The sequence below is a fragment of the Rhinopithecus bieti genome, unplaced genomic scaffold, assembly GCF_001698545.2.
Source record: "Rhinopithecus bieti isolate Rb0 unplaced genomic scaffold, ASM169854v2 scaffold_5019, whole genome shotgun sequence".
Lineage (NCBI taxonomy): Eukaryota > Metazoa > Chordata > Mammalia > Primates > Cercopithecidae > Rhinopithecus > Rhinopithecus bieti.
Window position 1 is genome coordinate 327973 of NW_016804585.1, and position 11772 is coordinate 339744.

General features: G+C 58.0%; 1 protein-coding gene across 1 annotated transcript; it reads left to right on the forward strand.

Moving 5' to 3' along the window:
* Positions 1-1093: 1093 nt before the first annotated feature.
* On the forward strand, positions 1094-9995 carry GRB7 (growth factor receptor bound protein 7). The gene is given in 16 exon segments (XM_017869254.1): positions 1094-1155; positions 5048-5223; positions 5333-5451; positions 5454-5482; positions 5664-5820; positions 5946-6067; positions 6158-6235; positions 6814-6951; positions 7297-7407; positions 7626-7724; positions 7979-8059; positions 8158-8274; positions 8461-8521; positions 8646-8733; positions 8840-8933; positions 9476-9995. Coding segments are annotated over 16 exon segments (1632 nt in total). The 5' UTR covers positions 1094-1140; the 3' UTR covers positions 9623-9995.
* Positions 9996-11772: the final 1777 nt, after the last annotated feature.

The following is an 11772-nucleotide window of genomic DNA, read 5'->3' on the forward strand; positions in this document are numbered from 1 at the left end:
CTCCGTCTCAAAAAAATAAATAAATAAAAATAAAATAAAATAAAATAAAATAAAGTGATCCCTCTAAAAGGAATCTCCAGGGGCCCAGGCCAGAGCTTTCTCCGGGTCACCATGGCTTCTCCCGCTGTGCCACCCTGCCTAAGCCCCTCGATTTTAAAGGGGAAGCCAAGACTCTGGACTTTGCTCAGAAGGTGGGGGGCGGGGGAGGGGCTTACCTTGGGTGCTTCTGAGGGGCCAGGGCACAGCCACCATGGTATGGGTGCCTGCAGATGGATGGGCAGGCCATGTTGCTGGACACCCCCTGGCTGGCGTCCCTCCTTGGCAGGGTGCTCTTTGCCCCATGGGGTGGGATCCAGAGCTGCCGAAGGGCTCCCTGGCTTGGCCAATGAACAGACCAGGTTCGGGGAGGATGTTTGGGAGGAGTGGACGGGGTGGTTCCCTTTACCTTGCAGCCCTCAGACCCTCCCCCCGCCCTCCCAGGTGGTCGGGACTCTTGATCTTCGCTGTTGGTGCTGTCTGTTCGGCTGTCTTCCCCGCCTCTCCCTAGGCACTTGCACCCTCTCTTGGCACCTGCTACCAGGCTAGGAAGGGCAAAAACAATCCCAGTTGGCGTAGAGTGTCAGGGAGTCTCCACCCTCCTCCCAGGCTTCCTCCTCCCAGGCGCCTCCCCTGGACACGCCCCCATCTGCCCAAGATAATTTTAGTTTCCTTGGGCCTGGAATCTGGACACACAGGACTCCCCCGGCCCTGACTTCTCTGTCCGAAGTCGGGGCACCCTCCTACCACCTGTAGAGAAGGGGGAGTGGATCTGAAATAAAATCTAGGAATCTGGGGCTTCCTAGACGGAGCCAGACTTCGGAACGGGTGTCCTGCTACTCCTGCTGGGGCTCCTCCAGGTAAGGGGACAGAGATCGGTCTCAGACGACAGCCTGCCAGGCAACCCCCAGCCGCACCAGGGCCCCAGGCTGTGCCCGTCTCCGGCCGAACTGGCCGGCGGCCCAGGTGGGCGGATTGGAGCCACCTGGCTCTCCCCCTCCCCCGCTCGGTGATGTCAGGCCCGGGGCGGGGGCTGGAGGGAGACAGGTACTTAAGGGCCTGGCGTCTCACTCCCTGAAGACGTGGTCCCAGCTGGGTGTCCTGATGCTCGGGGTTCAGGTAAGAACCCAAGCGGGCATTCATCCTTTGGGGGCAGGCACGGCCGGTCTGGGGGCCGGTAGGGAAAGGCTGGGTCTCCTGCTGGGTTGCTCGGCCTCCCACTTTTTTCTTTTCCGCCCATCTCCCACCCCGCCCCTCCTCCCCACCCGCCCTCTTTGTCCCCATCCTGGTTTCCAGCCCTCCTTGTTCCCTCCCCGTACACCTCCCCGAAGCCAGCAGCGAGAATGGGAAGGAAGACCTGATTCTCTCCTCCGACTTGGCTTTCCCGCTGAAACTAGCCCCTCCCCGCACACCCTGGGAGAGCCGCCCTCACTCCCTTGCTCGCCCACTTTACCCCAGTTTGGGTTTCCCCAAGTCTCTAAGACAGACGTCTCCGCGGGCTGCGGGGAGATGTGGGGAGGGCCCCCTCCACTTTGGAGGACAGTGAAGGAGAGGGATCCTCTAAATTGTTGAGGCTCCATCTCTCCAGACTGTATGCCCTGCTCAGCAACACCGCCTCCGGCCCTCGGGTGGGAAAGTGGAGGCCGGGTGAGCCGGGGTCCCTCCTGGCTGCAGCATGAAGTGGGCAGGAAGGCTAGAGGGGTGGGTGAGGGGCTCTGCAGTGCGGTGGGGCCTGGGGAGAGTGGGGTGGGGGATGGCAGATGGTTTCCTCTGCTTGATGAGGCTAAGGAGAGACCCAGGTACCCGGTCTGGGTCTCCCTGGCAGATTGAGGACAGAGAATGCACCTGCCGGCAAGGTGGAACCCGCCTCGCCGCCCCGCTCCAGCCTCACTGCCCACCAGGAATGCTCCCTTTTGGTCCGCCGGTCTTGGACTCTGCTCTCTCCTGATATCCTGCTGTGTGCGGGGTGGGGGGACCTCATGGAAGCAGGCAGCCTGTAATGATTAACCGCACAGACACTCCAGCATTCTTCCCGAATTAAACTTTAAAAGAGCTGCCCCGCCTTCTCCCATTGGGTATTTTTCCTCAGCGAGAGTGGGCGGGGCCTCAGAGTCCTGGGTCCTCCCTTCTACTAGGAGTCATCCAGGGGTTTCTCACCTTCTCACCTGGGCCCTGCACCCTAAAAGGTTATAAGCTTGTCCCGTGGGGGCGGGGCGTGGAGTACTGGGCGGACAGGGGCGCTCCCGCCACATCCAGGCCCCTGGCCCAGGCCTCAGTCCCGCAAGCCCTTCCCCCTACTCTGGGAAGTAGAGTTGTTTTCTGTTGGCCCTGAACACCGGGCCCCGCCACCCGCCCTTAGGGCCAGCCAGGTGGGGCGTGATTCAGGAAGTAAACAAGGAGGTTGGGAGGACAGGAACGCGGGTGGGGCTGGAGCCACTGGGGGAGGAGGCAGCTGGGAAGACACGGCCAGAGTTGCCTCGTTGAGGGGACAAACTGATTTTGGGGGTCGGTCTTTCCAACCGAAGCTTTCCCTGTGCCTCAGTTTCAGAACTCCAGATCTCTAAGCTGCCAGGCTACAGCCAGGACCCCTTCCTCCTCCCTGCTCACCTCTTTGGTCTTGAGGATTCCACCCGCCTCCAGCCTTAGAAGGGGCTGAAGGGCCCGGGTGGGGGGATCTGAAGGCAAACCCCAGCCTTGGGCTGGCCGTCTCTGATCTCTGAGGCCAGGCTGTGATGTGATTCAAATCCACTTCTAACCCCTTCCAAGCGCTGCCTCCTCAATTCTCTGCTCCTCTCCCCACCCCACTGTTGGTCTGTGATTTGGAGGCAGGTGTTGGCCCCCTGCAACCTGGAATGAAATCACCGGGGCTGTTTGGAGACCGGGGCTGTTTGGAGGTTAGACTGGGGTGGGAGTGGGGGATTGTGTTCTGGTATTGAGGTGCTGGTGTCTCTTGCTAGCGGGTGGCGGGTATATCTTGCGCCTCCTGGCAGGACCCTGGGCCCCCTCCCTGGCCTTTCATCCTGTCTGTCTGTCTTCTTGAGTATTTTCCCTTTCCACTCCTGCTCCTGTGGTACCCCTCTGGCCGGGACACCCAGGAGAATGTGTCAGGAGGAACCTCATCCACACGGGGCGGGGGCTCTGAGCGATGCTTTGGGTAGGGAGGGGCACCGCTGGGACGCTGGCTTCTCTCCAAATGGGCCTCTGAATCCAGGCCGGACATTGCCTCTCTCTTTCCCCGGTGAGGGATTCCCTGGCAAGGCGGTGGTTTGGCACTGGGGGCGAGAGATCACAGGTCCCACCTGGCCTGAGCTAGGCTGAGGGTGGGGAGGAGGAGGTGATGTCAGAGGAGCCTCAGGCCCCACATCTTCCTCCCCCATCCTGTTCCCAGCCCCATGCCTCCCCCATTCGGCTCTGGCTACCCTTGGGTTGGGGAGTTGGGGGGAGGGTAGAGGCAGGGCTGTTTTTGTTTCTCCTAAGCCAGGAAGCTGTGTGGATGAGTCAAGGTTGAATGGAGAGCCCTAGGCAGTGTTGTCCCGCCTGCCCTGACTCACCTGTCCCCCAAATCCCCTGATGCCCTCACTGAAGGGTCAGGTGCCTGCACCCTCCTGAGGGGTCAATCCCAGGTGCCCCAGGTGGCCTCATAGTACTGGCCCAGTGTTCGGAGAACAGGCTGGGGGCTGGGATTGTAGGTTCTCCCAGGTCTCAGTCCAGCCAAAGGGGTCTGCCTGGTTCCTGAGGAGGAGGGGCCAACCCTACCTCCACCTCTAGTGCTTGTCTTCGCCCGCCCTCCTGTCTTTACTTGTCCTGAGTGTCTGTGCAGCCCCTGTAAGTGATAAGACATGGGTGAGATTGGCCTTGCCTGGGGGTACCAGGTGCCCTTGGACAAATGAGTGGATAGGACAGGTGCACAGTAATGGATGATGTAGCCCCTGCACAGTGCTGAGAGGGAGTCGTTCACTCAGAATGTGGAAAGCCAGGAAGGCTTCTCAGAGGAAGTGGCTCTAGCATTGGAGCCTCAGGAAAGAGTTGGGCAGGAAGATGGCCTGGGGAGGGTAAGCAAGGTTTAGGGGCTGCTGGGGCCAGCACGCCTACCCCTGGCCCGCTCTCCCCGTTGCACTGAAGCGGAGCTGGCTCTCCTGCCTTTCTGGCTCCCATCCTTCCCCACCTCCTTCTCCCCCCTGCATCACTCATCACTTGGGCAGGCCAAACTTCACCAAGTACGAACAGGCTCTGGCAACTGGGTCTGGCAACACAGTGCTGGAAAAGCCCGGGCAGAGCCCGGATCAGTGAGTGCCCCACGCGTGGAGGCAAAGGAGTGGACCTTTGCCCTGACCCTGAGGGCTGAGCCTGAGAGTGTGTGGGTTGTGAAATCTGTTGTGACCACCAGGCTTGTGGTGGGTGGACCCTCAGCTCTTCCTGTGAGCAACTTTGTGCTAAAGAAAGAGCACTGGAGCTGGGCGCAATGGCTCACGCCTGTAATCCCAGCACTTTGGGAGGCCAAGGCGGATGGATCAGGAGTTCAAGACCAGCCTGGCCAACATGGTGAAACCCTATCTCTACTAAAAATACAAAAATTAGTTGGCCATGGTGGCATGCACCTATAATCCCAGTTACTTGGGAGGCTGGGCAAGAGAATCACTTGAACCCAGGAGGCAGAGGTTGCAGTGAGCTGAGATGGCGCCACTGCAAAAAAAAAAAGAAAAAGAAAAAAGAAAAAAAAAAACCCAGAAAGAGCATGGGACTTGGAGTCTAAACACCAGGTTCTACTCCCGACTCACCTGTGACTGAGACTAAGAATGCTTCCTTCTCAGAGACTCAGTGTCCCCTTTTATAAAATGAGGCTCATTCTATCCTTCCCCAAGGGCTTCAGGGAAACTCCAGTTAGAGCAGTGAGGTGCTAGGTAAACTCTGAGGGGCACCCTAACCACCGTGTGAGGTCAGCAGGTCTGATTTCTCTAGTCCCCTCTCCCCAGGACAAGGGCACACAACTGACACAACTGGTTCCATTCAGCCCCTCTCTCCCTCAGATACCATGGAGCTGGATCTGTCTCCACCTCATCTTGGCAGCTCTCCGGAAGACCTTTGCCCAGCCCCCGGGACCCCTCCTGGGACTCCCCGGCCCCCTGATACCCCTCTGCCTGAGGAGGTAAAGAGGTCCCAGCCTCTCCTTATCCCAACCACCAGCAGGTACGATGGGATGTGGGGCTTGGGGGAGGTCAGTGCTGGATAATACAGAGAGGCTTGCAGGCCACTGCTCCCTTCCCCACACCTCTCTCCCCTTTTCTTCTTGCCACAGGAAACTTCGAGAGGAGGAGCGGCGTGCCACCTCCCTCCCCTCCATCCCCAACCCCTTCCCTGAACTCTGCAGTCCTCCCTCACAGAGCCCTATTCTCGGGGGCCCCTCCAGTGCAAGGGGCTGCTCCCCCGTGATGCCAGCTGCCCCCATGTGAGTTGTCCCTCAGAAGGGAAGGGAGGGATGCAGGAGTTCTGGATCTGTGGGAGATACACAGCCACTTCCATGGAGGCGGGGGATCTTGGTTAGGAGTCCCTGAGGGTCTAGCAGGTGTGGAAAGGGAAGGAATCACCCTTTGCCTCCCCACAAGTCATCTGCAATTCCTGGGGAACAGGTGGTAAAGGTGTACAGTGAGGACGGGGCCTGCAGGTCTGTGGAGGTGGCGGCAGGTGCCACAGCTCGCCATGTGTGTGAAATGCTGGTGCAGCGAGCTCACGCTTTGAGCGACGAGACCTGGGGGCTGGTGGAGTGCCACCCCCACCTAGCACTGGGTAAGTTGGGTGCATGGAACTACCCAGGCCGGGAGGTGATGCCTCGCATCTTGGGCTAGGCATGTGACTCATCTGGGAGATCTGGTTGATCTCCAGTAACCCCTGCTTTTTGCCCTTGACCCCAGAGCGGGGTTTGGAGGACCACGAGTCCGTCGTGGAAGTACAGGCTGCCTGGCCCGTGGGCGGAGATAGCCGCTTCGTCTTCCGGAAAAACTTCGCCAAGTACGAACTGTTCAAGAGCTCCCCAGTGAGTGTGTGAGGGCTGTCTGGGCATTGGGATGCCCTGATCCTGAACCGGACACTGGCACCCTGACCCCTGACACTTTTCTACCCTCAGCACTCCCTGTTCCCAGAAAAAATGGTCTCCAGCTGTCTCGATGCACACACTGGTATATCCCATGAAGACCTCATTCAGGTAGGGAGACCCCCCCCCCATTTCACTGCATATTCACGACTCTCCAGAACTGACCAGTGCTTCTCCGCCCTTAGGTCCTGTGCCTCCCCTCTATGTGGTAGAAAGAGCCAAACCACAGTCCTGTGTGACTGGGGACAAGTCACTTTCCCTGCCTGAGCATCAGTTTCTTCTGTTAAATGGGGGCGAGAAATGCATGTGGAGCATTTCCTTGTAAAAACCTGAGGGTGGGCTGGGTGTGGTGGCTCATGCCTGTAATCCCAGCACTTTGGGAGGTTGAGGCAGGAGGATTACTTGAGCCCAGAAGTTTGAGACCACCCTGGGCAACATAGTGAGACCTTGTCTCTCCAAAAAAAAAAAGAAAAAGGCCAAGAATGGTGGCATGAGCCTGGTCCCAGGTGCTTGGGAGGCTGAGGTGGGAGGATCACTTGAGCTTGGGAGGTCGAGGTTGCAGTGAGCTGTGATTGTGCCACTGCACTGGCATAAGACCCCGTCTCAAAAAGAAAAAGAAAACATCCTGGTGGTAGAGGGGAAGGGAGGAGGTCAGACCTCCCACTCTCTTCTCCTCTTCTCTGGTTCAGAACTTCCTGAATGCTGGCAGCTTCCCTGAGATCCAGGGCTTTCTGCAGCTGCGGGGTTCAGGACGGAAGCTTTGGAAACGCTTTTTCTGCTTCTTGCGCCGATCTGGCCTCTATTACTCCACCAAGGGCACCTCTAAGGTGAGGTCTTGAGAGTGCCAGCTCCAGCCTCTGCAGTCCCTGGTCCTTTTAGAAGTTGCCCCTTCTCTGCTGGAACCCCTGAGCCCTTCTCCCCCTGTGCCCTCCAGACCAACCACCTCCAGTTTACCATCTCTCCCTACATCCTTGCCCAGCTCACCTGCCCAGGGAGGTAGCAGGAGAAAAGATGACCTGAGTTTAAGTCCTGGCTCTACTTCTATTTGCTATGTGACCCTGGGCACTCCATTGCCCCTCTCTGGTCCTGAAATCTCCCCACCTGGCTTGTGGGGGGAGGTCATAGCGGGCGGGGTCCACCTGTACCAAGTCCTGCTCACTTGTGCTGCTCAGGATCCGAGGCACCTGCAGTACGTGGCAGATGTGAACGAGTCCAACGTGTACGTGGTGACGCAAGGCCGCAAGCTCTACGGGATGCCCACCGACTTTGGCTTCTGTGTCAAGGTGAAGACCTGGCCAGGCCTGGCCCCTGGCCTGGGGAAGCAGGAACTGCTCAGGCCCCTGGATCCTGCCTGGGGCTTAGTCCCAATTCAGATGCCTAGACTCCTCTCCCTGCACCCTGGCCTGCTGGAAACTCCCTAGATCCTGCTCTGCTCTGTGGAGCAGGGACAGAGGTAGTCCCAAAGGCAGATACGGGACCAGCCAGTTTCCTCTCTCCACAGCCCAACAAGCTTCGAAATGGCCACAAGGGGCTTCGGATCTTTTGCAGTGAAGATGAGCAGAGCCGCACCTGCTGGCTGGCTGCCTTCCGCCTCTTCAAGGTGAGACCCTGGCAGTGGCATGGGGGGCTGACCTGGCCAGAGGGATTCCCAGCTCTGCCCCCAGGAAGTCTCAGGAATGAGGAGGGCATCACAGCCTTGCTCTCTAACCCTCAGTCCAAGCCTGAAGTTATAGGAAGCACCCATTGAAGGCAGAAATACAGCCCTAGTCTGGGCAAGTCCTGGTTTGAAGGGGGGTCACAGCCACGCCCCCAGGACCTCTCGACCTCAAGCGCTCTTTCTCTCCCCACCCCCAGTACGGGGTGCAGCTGTACAGGAATTACCAGCAGGCACAGTCTTGCCATCTGCGTCCGCCTTGTTTGGGTTCCCCACCCTTGGTGAGTGCACACAAGGGGATGGAAGGGTGGGCACGCAGTCCCTGTCTTAGGGGTACCTGGGCCCTGTTCTGACCTCTCCCCTCTCCTTCCATCTCCAGAGAAGTGTCTCAGATAATACCCTGGTGGCCATGGACTTCTCTGGCCATGCTGGGCGCGTCATTGAGAACCCCCGGGAGGCTCTGAGTGTGGCCCTGGAGGAGGCCCACGCCTGGAGGGTGAGGCCTGCTGCCTGTGTGTTTGTGCTGGGGACCCACTCTCTGGGTGGGATCCCTGAAATAGGAGGGAGGAAGAGGGGGCAGGGGGAGGCCCCCTGGCTGGGGAGAAGTGCTCTACCTTCCTGAGGTGCTGGGTAATGCCTGCAAGCACACCCCGACTCTCCCATATCTCTCACTGCTCCACAGAAGAAGACAAACCACCGCCTCAGCCTGCCCACGCCGGCCTCCGGCACGAGCCTCAGTGCAGGTGTGTGATGGCCCTGAGTCTTGGGGCGGGGGCTGCCTCGACTTCTCTTTGCATTCTCAGTGGGGAGCAGATGGTATAGGGGTCCCCTCCCCAAAGTGACCGCCCATGTCCTTCCCCACCGCAGCCATCCACCGCACCCAACTCTGGTTCCACGGGCGCATTTCCCGTGAGGAGAGCCAGCGGCTTATTGGACAGCAGGGCTTGGTAGACGGGTAAGGGGCAGGGCCGGGCAACAGACCCAGGGATAAGAGAGACCGGGGTCCAGGTGGCAGCCGTGGGTCCTCGGGTAATGCCGCCCTATCTCCTGTCTTCTGGCAGCCTGTTCCTGGTCCGGGAGAGTCAGCGGAACCCCCAGGGCTTTGTCCTCTCTTTGTGCCACCTGCAGAAAGTGAAGCATTACCTCATCCTGCCGGTGAGCTTCCCTGCGTCCCCGGAGTCCTGCAATGAGACACAGGACTCCCAGCAACCTGTCCTCCTCACCAGGCCCCTCCAGAGGCTCCCTGGCCCCTAGTGCGTCTCCCTTTTCCCTGCCCAAGAAGTGGGAGGCTGAGTGCGGTGGCTCACACCTGTAATCCCAGCACTTGGGAAGGCCAAGGTGGGAGAATGGTTTGAGCCCAGGAGTTCGAGACCAGCCTGGGCAACACAGGGATACCCCATCTCTACAAATAATTTAAAAATGAGCCAGGCATGGTGGTGCATACCTGTAGTCCCAGCTACTCAGGAGGCTGAGGTGGGAGCATTGCTTGAGCCCAGAGGGTCAAGGCTGCAGTGAGCCATGGTGGCACCACCACACTCCAGCCTGGATGACAGAGTGAGAAAACCCTGTCTAAAAAAAAAAAAAGAAAAAAAAAAAGAAAAAAGAATAAAAGGAAATGGATGGGGCCCTGGCCCAGGAGGGAGCTCCCTAAGCCTCGGGCCCCTCCCTGACCTTCCACCCCCTCTACTGTGCCCCAGAGTGAGGAGGAGGGCCGCCTGTACTTCAGCATGGATGATGGCCAGACCCGCTTCACTGACCTGCTGCAGCTCGTGGAGTTCCACCAGCTGAACCGCGGCATCCTGCCATGCTTGCTGCGCCACTGCTGCACGCGGGTGGCCCTCTGACCAGGCCATGGACTGGCTCGTGCCTCAGCCCGCCTTCAGGCTGCCCGCTGCCTCTCCACCCATCCAGTGGACTCTGGGATGTGGCAGCGGGGAACGGGATGAGGAGCGGAAGGGTTCCCCCACTCCAGTTTTCGCCTCTGCTTCTTTGCTTCCCTCAAAGCTCCAGTTCACTCCTGACCCCTCTCCTCAAGGGAAGGCCTGGGGTGGCCCCCTCCCCTTCTCCTAGCTCCGGAGTTGCTGCTCTAGGGCAGGGCATTATGGGAGAATTGGGGGCAGCCCAGGCAGTCTCATGCCCCACACTCTGTACAGACTGAGAGGCCAGTTGATCTGCTCTGTTTTATACTAGTGACAATAAAGATTATTTTTTGATATACCTATGAGTTCTGTCCAGCATGTTATACCTATGTCTTCTAAGTCATGATATACCTATGACTTCTGGCTGGCTGAAGTCAAGAAGGGAACCAGAGCTGGGCGTGGTGGCTCACGCCTGTAATCCCGGCACTTTGGGAGGCCAAGGTAGGACGATCACTTGAGTCCAGGAGTTTGAGACCAGCCTGGGCAGCATGGCAAGACCCTGTCCCAACAAAAATAAAAAAATGAGCCGGGCATGGTGGTGTGCACCTGTCGTCCCAGCTACTCAGGAGGCTGAGGTAGGAGGATCCCTTGTCCCTTGAGCCTGGGATATCAACGCTGCAGTGAACTGAGATTGCACCACTGCACTCAGCCTGGGTGACAGAGTGAGACCCTGTCTGGAAAAAAAAAAGGTGGCGGGGAGACCCGGAGAGGTGGGCACCTGTGGAGGCCTTGGTGAAAGTGTCAAATGGATCGAGGCCATGTCCCTGCCTGCCTAGACGTTCCTCAAGGGCAGGAGTGGTCATGGTTATCTGAGAGTCTCCAGTGCCCACCGTGCAGCCTGACACATAGTGGGCGCCCAGTCATTGCTAATTAAGTAAGTGAATAGACAAGAGACCATCATCCCAGAGAGATTTTCTGACAGTCTAAGGCTAGAGGGGTAACTGACAGGGCCTGGGAGTTGGAGATGAGTCCAACAGCATGCTTGTCCTCCGCTGGTCCTGGACTAGCTGGTGGGACAGTTGGCCCCAGCATGTACACAGTTATGCATCCAGCCCCACCACCAAGACACAGAACGGCCCCATTGCCCCCCACGAGTCCCTGTGTCCCCTGCTACCAACCCTGCTCCCTCCTCCCCAACCTGAAACCTTTCTGTCCTAGTTCTGCCCCTTCCAGAAAGCCATATAAATGGAACCTGCTAGCATTCAGCCCTCTGCATCTGGCCTCCCTCTCCAACACATCCTTCAGCACCCAGAGCGATCGTTCCCAAATATAAATCCACCACTCCTGGCCGGGCGCAGTGGCTCACAGCTGTAATCCCAGCACTTTAGGAGGCTGAGGCAGGCAGATCACGAGGTCAGGAATTCGAGACCAGCCTGGCCAACATGGCAAAACCCCATCTCTACTAAAAATACACAAATTAGCCGGGGCATAGTGGCGGGCGCCTGTAATCCCAGCTACCAGGGAGGCTGAGGCAGGAGAACCCGGGCTTGAACCTGGGAGGCGGAGGTTGCAGTGAGCCGAGATCGTGCCATTGCACTCCAGCCTGGGCAACAAGAGCAAGACTCAGTCTCAAAAATAAATAAATAAATAAATAAATCCACCATTCCCCTGTGCCTCCAATTAAGTCCAGATAATATTCTATTGTTAGCCTCTCTGTCAATCAGCTCATTGGAGACTGTGAGACAGATGTCTGGCCTCTGCCCACTGCTCACACCAGTCTATGTTTTTGTCTAAGAGGCTTTTTTATTTTGTTTTTTGAGATGGAGTCTCACTTTACTGCACAAGCTGGAATGCAGTGGCACAGTCTCAGCTCACTACAACCTCTACCTCCTGGGTTCAAGCAATTCTCCTGCCTCATCCTCCCAAGTAACTGGGATTACAGGCGCTTGCCACCACGCCTGGCTAATTTTTGTATTTGTGGTAGAGATGGGGTTTCACCATATTGGCCAGGCTGGCCTTGAACTCCTGACTTCAAGTGATCCACCCACCTTGTCCTCCCAAAGTGCTGGGATTACAGACACAAGCCACCGTGCCCGGCCTTGTCTAAGAGTTTTTTAGTTTGAGCTCTTACGTGA